A 13,715-nucleotide genomic window follows, 5' to 3' on the forward strand; every position below is an offset into this window, starting at 1 on the left:
CAAAGATAATAGACCAGAGAGTTGGAAGTATCCTGGGGACCTGATGACTCTATAAAGCTATTACATCAGCATTAGATTGGCTAATAATACATTTGTTTTATGCAATATAATATACTCTTGTATATTTAAGCTATCATATTCAGGTCTCAGTTATATGTAGCAGAATCAGATCTTAACTGTAATTTGTAATTTACTAGGTAATATCTATACTGAAATATTAAGGAATAATAATATAAGCATGTTATTTAGTAATATAGAAGTAAATACTAGAGGAATCAGGAAAAACGTTGAAAGTTGTTTTGGGCAGTGGGAATTGAGGTAAAAGAAAATGATTTCTGTTTTTTTTCTTACGACTCTTTTAGTAATACTTGACATTTGAAATTATATACACATATTACTTTAATAAAAATTAAATTGATGTTTTTAAGTTATATTTTAATTAGTAATTCAAGTAAAAAATGTTTATTGTAAAAATTTGAACAATACAAAAGATATGGAGAAAAAGTTTTGCCTCCCTTCAGTGCCCTTCCTTGCCTTTCCCCTGCCAATTGGTTCCACTCTCCTTCCCAGTGTTAATGGTGTTTGATTTGTGTCTCTCCATACTTTTTCTGTACATTTATTTAGCATATATAAAGATGCATAGTTTTTTAGAATTTATTTTTATTAAAAGTGTATTTAAATTTTAATTTAATAAAGCTCTCATGAAGGATTATTTAAACTTGTAATGGATGTTTTTTGTTTATATTTTTAGAATTTGGGATGTAAGTATGCAGTTAAAAAGTCAACAAAATGAATTTCAGAGAGTACAGAGAGAATTGAGTCATTTGCAACATGAATTAAATATTAAACAGAGACAATCACAAGCATTCAGGTAAGATTATCTTTAAAGAATCGAAAATCATGAAGATTGAAAAAGTACATTTAAAACTAACTTTATAAACATTCAAACACATTTTAGTAATATAGTTTCTATATTCAGTGTGGTTGAAACAATGAAAACAACTTTACTTATTTTCTTTTTAAATCATTATTTCAACTGAATAGTTTTACCAATAACATTTAAATCAGGCAAACACCTTGCTTTTATTTTGCAGTAACATTTAGAATGAAAGAATATTAGCTAATTCATTTCTCTCTTGATGAGTATTTCTTGGTGTATTTGATTCCCTGCCAGATAGTCCAGTGATACAAAAAGTCATAGAATAGGGTACATTTCTAAATGATAGTAATAGACCTTCTAAATTTAGAAATCTCCAACAAAAATGGTGTTAATTCTGCTTTTATATCATCTTTGGAGGGTTTATCATACCTGAAGGTAAAAACCCCAGTGTTCTACAGCAACAAGGAAGTTCATTTTTTTTTAAATAAAATTGGAATTGAATTATTGAGAATATCAGAAAAAAATGATTCTTTTCAAAACAGTAATTTAGCTGCTAGAAAAGGGAAATAAGTTAAATGAGCATTACAAATAGACACGGATTCTGGGTGACTTAAAAAAATATGTTGGATGAATATTTTGAATGTTAGGTTTCTTTCTTTTCTTTTCTTTTCCTTTTCCTTTTTTTCCAATCTACTAGTTGTTGCCAGAAACATTGTTCTGTTAAAAATATTGCCTGGGTGGGGTGCCTGGGTGGTTCAGTCACATAAGTGTCCAACTCTTGATTTTGGCTCAGGTCATGATCTCATGGTTCATGAGATCGAGCTCCACATTGGGCTCTGTGCTGACAGTGCGGAGCCTGCTTGGGATTCTCTCTCTCCTTCTCTCTCTGCACTTCCCTCTCTCTGCTCTCTCAGAAAGAAAGAAATAAACTTAAAAGAAATTTCCTAGGCTAACAAGTTTTTAATATACTAGCTGGTGATCACCTGTTGGCCAAGTACCTTTCATAAATGCCTTGCACATAACTGATGCTCAATAAATAATTTTTGAATGAATGAAGGAGTCTACTCATAAAACAGATGATAGTTTTTATCATCAGAAATCCTTGCCCTTTCCTAGAAATCTGGTATTGAACCAGCAGGTGATTTCAGTTCTCCACTTTGATCATCCCCACTGGTGTTCAAGCTTGGCTTTTCCAATAGCTTTGGCTCAGGTCTGCTAAGGAAGTCCCATTTGTTTCATCCATTAATGCCATCATGAGTGGTAGGATTGATTAAATTTTAAGGTTAGACCAGGACTAGGGGCACCTGGGTGGCTCAGTCGGTTAGGTGTCCAACTTGGGCCCAGGTCATGATCTTGTGGTCAGTTCATTTGAGCCCTTGTCCAGCTCTGTGCTGACAGCTCAGGGCCTGGAGCCTGCTTTGGATTCTGTGTCTTCCTCTCTCTCTCTGCCCCTCCCCTGCTCATGCTCTGTCTCTATCTTTCAAGAATAAACAAACATTTAAAAAAACATTAGACCGTGGGGTGCCTGGGTGGCTCAGTAAGTTAAGTGTCTGACTTCAGCTCACGTCATGATCTCACGGTCTGTGATTTTGAGCCCCGCATCAGGCTCTGTGCTGACAGCTCAGAGCCTGGAGCCTGCTTCAGGTCCTCTCTGACCCTTCCCTGCTCGTGCTCATGCTCGTGCTCTCTCTCAAAAATAAATAAACATTTAAAAAATTTTAAAAAAGTAGACCAGGACTAGCTTAAATAATTAATGCTGCTTCAGGATATTATGGACTGATATGGTCAATTTTCACTATTCACATTTTGCATGTGATTTGTAGCATTGTAAATTATTGAAAAAACTGAGACATATTTGTACTATTTATTGTCTAGCAGAAGTAAGATGGTTTAATTGTAACTGATTAATATTCTTTTTCTAGTCTGGTTTCCTCTTTCTTTAATGTTTGTTTATTTTTGAGAGAGAGAGAGAGACAGAGACAGAGTGTGCGTGAGGGAGGGGAAGAGAGGGAGACACCGAATCTGAAGCAGGCTCCAGGCTCCGAGCTGTCAGCACAGAGCCCAATGCGGGGCTCAAACCCATAAACCATGAGATCATGACCTGAGCCGAAATTGGATGCTTAACCCATGGAGCCACCCAGGCACTGGTTTCCCCTCTCTTAAACTTCTGATGTTGCTATGCCATTGGAGTAGTCACAAGCATTTGTGGAATCTGAGTAAGGGAAAACTGAGTTGGGAATACACGATTATAACTGACATTTGGGAAAACATTGTAGAATGCTTCAATAATACAAGTAAGGATTGCAAACTAAAAATTTGGTTGTGTATGAATTTTTAAAAATTAACGGAATAAAAACAATAAATATCAACTTAAACAATATAAACTATTGTAGCATAAAAAAATTATAACTCTTTTTTCAGATTATATTACAAGTGAATTCATTAAGAGAAAGATATATTTTCAAAAAAGGCTCTTGGATTATGAAATAATCCATTCAATGAAATAGAGTAAATTATTAAAATACATTGGAGAAAGATTTAAATGTTTTGCCAATTTACAAAAGCTACTAACATCACTGAATACAACATAAAAATCACACCACTTCAAGGACATTTAAGATAAACTGTTTTATGAGTTTCATCATTTCAAAGACAATTTAAGTCTAGTCATTTTCCAAGAAAACTTGAAATGCTCCAATTCTTATAATCATATAAGAAAACTAGATAAGTGTTTTTCCAAATTGGACAATGTGTAATATTTACACAGTGTTATCAATAATGAATCGTAAAGCTGAAAGAATATTTTGAAACTACCAATAATAAAAAACTAATGGCCATGTTAGATGAAAGGCTATATAATTTTTATATTCTCTCCACATAATGCATTATTATAAAATGGTTCTCATATGCAGAAGTGGTTGAAGAACATGTGGACAAAAATTACAAGCAAAAAAAATATTGTAGAGCCGTTACTATTAGCAAGTTACATTATTTTCATATATTTTGTGATATTGGTGGAATTTATCAACTTTACAATTTTCATTTGTAATGATTTTTCTCATTCTATAGATAAGCACACACTTTTAAACCTAATTTTGTGGACATTTTTGTGTTCCTTTTTCTTTTTTTTCCAAGAAAGTCTTCCTCTCACTCACCACTAATAGTATAAGATTTAGGTTCCACAAAGCATGGATCTGGTCTTGGCTAACAAGCTTGAATTTTCTATTTCTTGCCTTTCTCCCTAAAGAAGCACCTGAATCCACATCCAGTCTTTTTTCCTGTTAAATATCCTTCTATACCCTGACCCCTTTGTACATGGTTTATTCCCGGCAGCTGCCTTACACCAAAACCATTAGCCCCTTGACCTTGACTTAGTTCATAGCTCTGATCTCCCTTTCTTACCACCAGTTTCTGGTTCCACATTCAGACTTCTCATCCTCACTTTTGGCCCCCTTGATTTAGTGATCTATTTGGACTCTTTCTCTGCTTTTTGAAATTAGCATCTCTCTTAGCTCCTAGCTCTGCATGCTGTTTGAGGTATCCTCTGTGGCTTCTGGTCACTCAAGTGGACATTAGTTACCATATAGAATGTCATCACCCTTTTTCCTGGCAAAGGCTAATCCTTTAGCCTCTGGCCTGTATCTGGCCTTTCTAGGACTTTGCACAAGAAATTGACTGTATCTCTTGTCTGTGTTTTTAGCCTCTGACTGTGCTCGTATTGTTGCTCAGCTGTGTGCACATTCAGGTGTCTCCTTTCACAACAAACCATTCTACTCTGCATTTTCCTCTTCCTCTCCTTGCTATTTAAGTCAAGTTTCTTGACTGCTAGTATCACTTCTGCTTTACTACTCTGTCCTTTCCTGCCTAATGCCTCTCTCTCAGATCTTCAGAGGCCTCCTTAATACCAGATACAGTGCACTCTGTTCAGCCTTTAACTGAGGCTTTAAACACTGACCACTATTTTTTGTTTACATTTCCTATTTCCTGAATTTCTGATATTATTATTTTGGCTCCCTGGTCTTTTTTTGAGGGATTCTTTTCTGCTGTAGTCCTATAAATGTTAATGTTATCCAGTGTTTTATCCCCAGCATTTCTCACTTCTTCGGTCCTCCAACTGGGTGATCTATTATTTTTACTCATTCATTTATTTGTCAGTATTTAAGCATATACTATGTGATAGGTACTATGCTAGGTGCTTGGGAAACTGTGATGAATAAGACAGATATAGTCTCTGCATCATAGATCTAGTCTATTCAGGGAGATATATATTAACCAATTATACACTTCCATGGCTTCAGTCATTACTTACTTACTTACTTACTTACTTACTTACTTATTTATTTTGCTGATAACTTTCAGATCTTGTCTAATTATTGGGTAAATTATAGGCAGGACATCTGAAGTAATAAATCACTGAGATTGCAAAAAATGTGTGATTTCTTTGAACTGTGTCACTTGATGAAGCAAAAGCACTACATCATTCACTTTAAAAGGTATTCTTTATTATTACCTTGGGTTTTACACTTTTACACTGTCTGGAGAAGCATGGTATGTAGCAAGAATACTGTCTAAGAATCTGAGATTCCCATTTTGGTCTATGATTAAGTCACTGTGACCTAATTTTCTCCACTGTTTACTCTTGAATTAATTTAAAAGGTTAGTAGAATAAATATGTATGAAAAAATTAGCTCTATTTCTTTATAGTTAAAATAATATAATGAAAATGAGTTGGGCTGACCATACACTTCAGTGTTCCTGGGATATTCCTAGTTTATATCTGTCATCTCAGCAAAATACAGATATCACCTCCTTTTACTTTCAAAATGGTCTCCATTTAGACAGTAGATTATATGGTCATTTTCAAACCATTTTTCAAAGAAGACCATTTTTTCAAAGAAATATTTGTTATTATGCTTGCTACTTTTAAAATCCTAATTTTTAAAACTATTTTACAGTCAAAGATTGGTGGAGTACAAATATTTGTGGAATAAGACTCTTTCATTACTTACTTTTACTAAAAGGGAGCTAACCAGTATTAAAAATGAAGTATATGACAATTTTCAAAACTGGACTTCACTGAAAGGAGAAGTTTTTCTACAAATTAAATCCATAAGTGAAACAGCCTTGACAGGTTTGTTATGTATATTTAGAATGTAATCATCTTTTTCCTTTTGGTATATCATACATAATAAGTAATGAAATAATGATATTTGATGTGATGGGACGTATGACTAACTTTTAAAATTATTGTTTGTTGGTAAACTAGGTGGCCATTATGACCTATTTGAACCCTGAAATTCAATAATTGTAGGCTGATCTGAAATTAACCATGACACATCTATCTAAAGCTGTGACCAGAAGTCTGTTTATTACTGTTAAGTGTGCCAATTTGACTTTTTAAACTTTTTTTTCTGTTAATGACTGAGTATCTCATGTTGAATCAGCCTTCCACAGATAACTGATAATTTCTAGACAAAGTAACTACCTAAAAACACCTGGAGAGTGACCAAAATCAAGCACATAGCAGAGAGAATGTCCAAAAATTGAAAAAAGGCATATTACTAAGTGAAAGAAGCCAGACTGAAAGGCTACATACTATATGATTCCAACTAAATGATATTCTGAAAAGGGCAAAACTATGGATATAGTAAAAAAAAGTCTTTGTTTGCCGGGGGGCGAAGTGGGGGGGAGAAGGATGAATAGATTGGGCACGAAGGATTTTTAAGGCAATCAAAATACTTTGTATGATACTAAAATGGTGGACACATGTCATTATACATTTGTCAAAGCTCAGAATGTAAGCACCAAGAGTGAATCCTAATATAAACGAAGGATTTGGGGGTGTTTGTGATGTGTGAGTGTAGGTTTATTGATTTTAAGAAATGTCTCACTCTGGTGTAGGATGTTGATGATGGGAGAGGCTATGCATGTGTGCAGGCAGAAGTTATATGGGAATCTCTGTACTGCTTAATTTTCCTATGAGCTAAAACTGATATTTTTTAAAGCCTATTTTTTTTTAAGTAAAAGAAGAAAATGGCACTGGGTGAATTCCCTGGGGTTTTGTTTTTATTTTTGTTTGTTTAAGGCTAATAGGTTGAGGGCAGAGTATAGTGTGTTCTACGCAGGGAAGCTAAAACTCTGAAGAAATCTATAGTCTTTTTGGCTTGAAGACTGGAGGACATAGATCAAGGCAGCCTCTGAGAAATAAGAGAATATCCCAGAAAAGAGATAATCAGCGAGGGAGAGTTCAGAGTTTGCATATAAGCTTTTTCCAAATCTCTGTCCTACTTCTACAATGCACGTGCACAGGGAAGACTTTAAACAGCCCACCAAAGGCCGAAATAACTGATATTTTAGCTGTCACCCAAGGGTAGACATATTTTACAGTTTGAGTTCAGACAAGTTAGCTGCTTATTAAAATAAAACAATACCAAAAATCACTACCCTTTGGAGGAATATAACAGAATTCAAGGTCTCCTTAGCATAACATCCCCAATGTTCAAGATGCAATCCCCAATTCCTTGAACTGGGAAGAAACAGGAAAGCATGGATCATACTCAAGAGAACAGACAACAGAGACCAATGCTGAGTTGATCCAGATGATGTAATTAACTAACCAGGATCTCAAATTAGCTGTTAACTATGTTCAATGACATAAAAGAAAATAAGCTAGTAATGAATGAAAAGAGATAGACTATCTCAGCAAGAAACTATTAAAAATTGGATAGTCAAGATTAGAAAAATATAGTATCTGAAATAAAAATTTACTGGATGGACTTCTATAGCATATTGTGATTATAGAAAAAAGAATCAGCGAACTTTATTCATTTTGAAGAAGAAAACTAAATAACATTGAAAAAAGATGAACAGAATCCCAGGACTCTAAAAGGATGTAAAAATGATGTATAATTCATAGAGCAACCACTAAAAAATAAATACAAAGTGATAAAGCTACAGAGGTAATAAATAAACTAAAAAAATAACTCTTTTAAAAGTATCCAAACAATGGAGAATTACTATCATCTGTCTCTAAGATTTATTATGTATTATGGCATATGGATCATCAATAGATACATGGAACAATAGCCTGGTAAATGATCCCTATTTGTATGATTATTTCACTTTTCACAAATGTGCCAAAACAATCAAATGGGAAACAAGAAAGTCTTTCAACAAATTGTGCTAGAACAGTAGAATACCCATATGGGAAAATATACCTCAAGTCCTACATTACATTGTACATGAAGCTAATTCAAGATAAATCATAGAACTAAATATAAAAGCTAAAACTATCAAAGAAGAAATAGAGGAAAATATCTTCATGAATTGGTAGTAAATGAAGTTTTCTTGGATGGAAAAAGACCCAAAAATTGATGTGTTAGACTTTATCAAAATTAAAAATTTCTGTTCATCAAGAGATGCTATTAAGAAAATGAATAGGTAAGCCACAGACAGAGAAAATATTTTTTAAAAAAACATTTGAAAAACAAAGAATTGCTGCCTGGATTACATAAAGAGCACCAACAAGTCAGTAATGAAAGGACAAACAATCCAGTCAACAATGGCTAAAAGATTTGAGCAGACACTTTACAAGGAAACATATACAATTGACCAACACGACATGAAAAAGTGCTGAACATTATTGGTCAAAAGGGAAATGCAAATGTCAACAGTACATACCCACTATACTTGTTAAAATGAAAAAGATTGACAACAGCAAATGTTAGTGAGGAAGAAAAGCAACTGGAATTCTTATGCAAATTGGTGAGAGTATAAAATGCTACAACCACTTTGAAAAAAGATCTGACAGTTGTTGTTGTTGTTGTTTAACAAAACTAAAGATACACCTACCCAATGACCCTGAAATTCTTCTTTGGTATTTATGTGCTCTCCCTGCCATGAAAACATATGTCCATACATATATCCTAAAGAAGTGTTCATTGTGTCAGGCTAGTACCCTTAAATAAGGGAGCAAAATTAATGCTCTTATAGTTTAAATATATTTATTAATATATAACTAATATATTAAATATATATAAAAATGTAGACCCATGTAAATATGCAGAACTGATTTTTGACAAGGGTGAGCAAGCAGATCAATGGAAGAAGGATAGGCTAGCCTTTTTATTGTTGTTGTTTTTTAACAAACTGAAAATAATAATGGAGGCAATGGAGTGACTGGAGTAACTGGTTATCCATAGGCATAAAAATAAATAAAAAGAACCTTGACCAAAACCTTGCACCTTATGCAAAAATTAATTCATAATGGATCATAGACCTAAATTGAAAATAGAAAACTAGATAATCTTTGGGACTTAGGATTTTCAGACTTGAACTAAAAGCATGATACATAAAAGGAAAACTTGATAAATAAGAACCTCAACAAAATTAAGAACTTTTATTCTGTGAAAGACCCTGTTACGAGGATGAAAAGACAAATTACAGCTTAGGAGAAAGTATTTGTGGACCACACAAAGGACTTTAATCTGGAATAGATGAAAAACTCTCAAGACTCTACATTTTAAATAAACAGTTTAATTAGGAAATGGGCAAAATATGTGAGCAAAAATTTCACCATAGAGGTTATGCAGATGGAATAATAAAGCATATGAAAAATTGTTCAACATTACCCAATTAGGGAAATGCAAATTATAACAGTAATGAAATACTACTACACATCTATTAGAATGTCTAAAATTGTAAAGATTTCCTAGAGACATAATTTTAAGTCCATATGATTAAGCTAATAGGACTAAGAACAACAGAAAAATCTTACTAAGATAAAGAAATTATGTAAGATTAATACTAATAATTGTATTTACATTAGCTAGCATTATATGATACTTATTCTAACGGCTAAAAAAAGCTGTATTAGCTATAAACTTTGACAATATTATAAACATTTTAAATGGCAAATACTTTTTTAATACCAGCTTTTATTTATGATCTATGTGGATATATTCTTAGGGTGTGAGTTGATTCTGCATGACACAGTTCTTCAATTGAAAAGTTGATGTAAAGGGCTTCTGGGTGGCTCAGTCGGTTAACTGTCTGAGTTTGGCTCAGGTCATGATCTCACAGTCTGTGAGTTCGAGCCCTGCGTTGGTCTCTGTGCTGACAGCTCAGAGCCTGGAGCCTGCTTTGGATTCTGTCTCCTTCTCTGTCTGCCCCTCCCCACTTGTGCTCTCTCTGTTTCTCAAAAATAATGAAATAAATGAAAATAAATGAAATGAAAATAAATGGAAAAAAAAGTTAAACTAGAAAAGTTGATATAAAAAGAACAATGGAAACTTTTTTTTTTTTTTTTTTTTTTAATTTTTGGGACAGAGAGAGACAGAGGATGAACGGGGGAGGGGCAGAGAGAGAGGGAGACACAGAATCGGAAACAGGCTCCAGGCTCCGAGCCATCAGCCCAGAGCCTGACGCGGGGCTCGAACTCACGGACCGCGAGATCGTGACCTGGCTGAAGTCGGACGCTTAACCGACTGCGCCACCCAGGCGCCCCGGAAACATTTTTATAAGAAGTAAAACAAACCCTAATTCCTTTATCCTAACATAGTTGTTTTCATTTTCCCATTTTATCTTCTAGTCCAACACATGCTCATCTATTTTTTTCCATATTTATAATCACAATGTAAATGCCAGTAAATGTTCTAAAATATGTTATTGGCTGAGTTATGTCACTGCACCCCCCCATTCATATGTTAAAGTTCCAATCCCCAGCACCTCAGAATATATCTGTATTTGGAGTGAGGGTTCTTTTTTTTTAATTTTTTTTTATTGAGAAAATTTTATTATTTTATTATTATTGAGAGATAGAGCGAGACAGAGCATGAGCATGGGAGGGGCAGACAGAAGAGGAGACACAGAATTTGAAGCAGGCTGCAGGCTCTGAGCTGTCAGCACAGAGCCCGACGTGGGGCTCGAACCCACCAACTGTGAGATCATGACCTGAGCCGAAGTCGACTCTCAACCGACTGAGCCACCTAGGCGCCCCTAGGGTTCTTAAAGAAATACATTTAAATGGGTGGGCTCTAATCTAATATGATTGGTGTTCCTTATAAAAACAGAGGAAACAGAAACATACAGAAGAAAGAGTCTTGAAGACACAGGAAGAAGATGGCCTTTTATAAGCCAAGTAGAGAGGCCTGGAATAGATCTGTCCTTCATGGCCCTTGAAAGAAACCAACCTAGCTGATACCTTAGTCTCAGACTTCTTAGCCTCCAGAATTGTGAAAAAATCAATCTCTGTCCCTTAAGCTACCCGGTCTCTGCTACTTTGTTACAGCAGCCCTAGCAAACTCATAAATATAGTGAACCCCATACAAATTCACGACATTATTTGAGATACTTTAAAAGTTTTGCACATTAAAATTTAGGCTTAAAATCAAAGTCCAGAACAGAAACAACATTCCTAGAAAAGGCTTTGCTTAATATTTTCTTGCTGACAAGTATGTTGATTATTGAATAGCGGATATGAGTAAAATATTTCCTACCCCTCTAATGAGTGGCTATCTCTTTATATAATCAATGTTTTTTAAGCTCAAATATTCATAGATTAGGGGTTTTTTTTCTTGTATTACTTAAAAAAAATTTTTTTTGAGGTTTATTTATTTTTTGATAGAGAGAGAGACAGAGTGCAAGGGGGGAGGGGGGAGGGGCAGAGAGAGAGACACAGAACCCAAAGCAGACTCCAGGCTCTGAGCTGTCAGCACAGAGCCCAATGTGAGGCTCGAACTCAGTCTGTGAGATCATGACCTGAGCTGAAGTCGGACGCTCAACCGACTGAACCACCCAGGCACCCATTTTTTTTTAAGTTTTTTTGAGGTTTATTTATTTTTTGAGAGAGAGAGAGAGCTAGCATAGATTAGGTTTTATTAAAGTAGAGCATACCTATTTTAATAAGAGAAATTTCAGGAAAAAATATTTTTACCAAGGTAGATTATTTTAAGTGTAGAATCAGTTTGTTTCCACTCTCAAAATAACTATTGGATAGCTCCTGAATTTTTAAAATTCAAGTTCCAAATTAGGCTTGGAAATGTAGTCCACACATTTTCATAAAATTGAAGAAATTAGGGATGAAATAGGCCTATTTTCTCATCCTATTAAAAATGTTAGCTGCTTGTTTTTACTACCTTACCTAGCCTGACATTAAAGAATTTGTGACTCAAAATGCTTGCCTCTGAAGTAAAGGGCAAGATAAGACAAAAAATATTCAGAATACTGTATTCAACTAGTATATCAGAAACTATTTAGAAGTTTTGCTCAATAAAGCCTTTATTCATTTGGTAGGTATGCATTGAGCTCCTGTTATTTCTAGGACATCATGGTAAAAATTGTGGGTGGAATAAAAAATGACTAATATATGATCTCTGGCCTAAGTAACTTACAGTCCAATAATAGATCACATGTATACATATTATCAGTGCAGTAAAAATGGTGTAAATTGGTATGAGTTCTAGGAAGATCCAGGTCACTTCCAGATTGGGTCAGAAAAGATTGCCAGGCCATGGTAGCATATGAGCAATAGCAAGCCAAATGAATGAAGTTAGAAGGACCTTCTTCATAGGGGGTGCTGAGATAAGGGAAACCAAGGTGGGTACAACAACCAGAATAGGTTAACCTGGTGGAAATCATAACTTCTGAACTCCAAATTGGAACACGTGACTGACAGATATGATGCTGTAGAATGATGAAGGTAGGACCCAATATTTGACATCAGGATTGCCGTAGGTACAGGGAATGTGTCACTTGTCGAGGGTGAGTTAATTCCCCTTCATTGAGTTTTAGTCTTCTAATTTCACATTAGAAATATAGCTCCTATTAGTTTGGAAATCTTGCTGTACTTTTCCATGTTTCACAACTGAATTTGTATTGCAGATTCTTATTCTTCTAATGTCAGATAGAAAGTCATGTTGACATGAGTAGTTATTTTAGAGACAGATAGTAGTGTATGCTTACAGAGTCATCCTGCTAACCTAAGCAGCATCATTCTGGCAAATGAAAAATAGGTGACAGCATGTGTGGATTCCTCTGCACTGTCATTCTGACTTAAACACAGATATGATTAGGATATGATACAGTTTATTCAGCAGAAGGAGCCACCTTTATGGATACAGAAATACTAGAGAAAAATTGGGCCTAAAGAAAAACTGCAACCTCCATATTTTTTAAACTCTATTCTTTTAAAATTTTACACATTAGTGTGTTAGCAGTTTTCTTTACACAAATGGGTGCATATCCGTAAGTATTTAGAAGCACATAGTTATTCTTAGGAAAAATATTCCCATTTAAGTAATTGTTTGAATATAGTAGAACTTCACTTACTTGGTCCCTGCCAATTTATTTCTCCAGGTTTTCCATTTTGAACAACAGTTAGAAGTGAAGTAGGCGCCAGACTCCTTGTGGTCACCCCTAAATCTGTCTTAACGGTCACATTTTCTTTCGGACATACTCATCACCCACAGAAAGACATTTTACTTTCTCTCCTTGGACCACATTCCTAATTCTATTCTTCACCATCCTTTAAGGCATGCTCTCTTCTCTGTGCTCTGTCTAGCCAACCACTTTACTTTTCCTTTAACCACTTACCAGCCCTATTGCCTCTGATGCCATGTCTGTCTTCTGGCTCTCTGCTTCAGGTCTTCACTAGCCTATCTGGTGCTGTGGTGCCCCCAAGACCAAGCCAGTCTCTTCGGATCCCCAATCACATGCTACACCTATCACATGGCCCAGGATAAGCTAAACAAGAAAGGGGATGCCAAGTGAACGATCTGGAAAAGCAGACTGTCCAGATTTTCACATAGATCACCTCCTCATCAATTCAAATTAATTG

At 35.0% G+C, this 13,715-nt stretch overlaps 1 protein-coding gene across 8 annotated transcripts in view; it reads left to right on the forward strand.

Annotated features, from left to right (window-relative positions):
* The window catches only part of LEKR1 (leucine, glutamate and lysine rich 1), a 231,856-nt gene that overhangs the window by 74,017 nt on the left and 144,124 nt on the right, over positions 1 to 13,715 (forward strand). For all 8 annotated transcript variants that reach the window (XR_009261914.1, XR_009261913.1, XR_009261911.1 and 5 more), the window contains 2 exons: positions 752 to 871; positions 5,836 to 6,011. Coding sequence is in view for 1 of the 8 variants with exons in the window: in XM_058730308.1 (XP_058586291.1) it covers positions 752 to 871; positions 5,836 to 6,011 (296 nt within the window). In the remaining 7 variants the exon portion in view is untranslated. The remainder of the gene's footprint in view (positions 1 to 751; positions 872 to 5,835; positions 6,012 to 13,715) is intronic.

Source organism: Neofelis nebulosa, chromosome 5 (genome assembly GCF_028018385.1).
Source record: "Neofelis nebulosa isolate mNeoNeb1 chromosome 5, mNeoNeb1.pri, whole genome shotgun sequence".
Taxonomy (NCBI): Eukaryota; Metazoa; Chordata; class Mammalia; order Carnivora; family Felidae; genus Neofelis; species Neofelis nebulosa.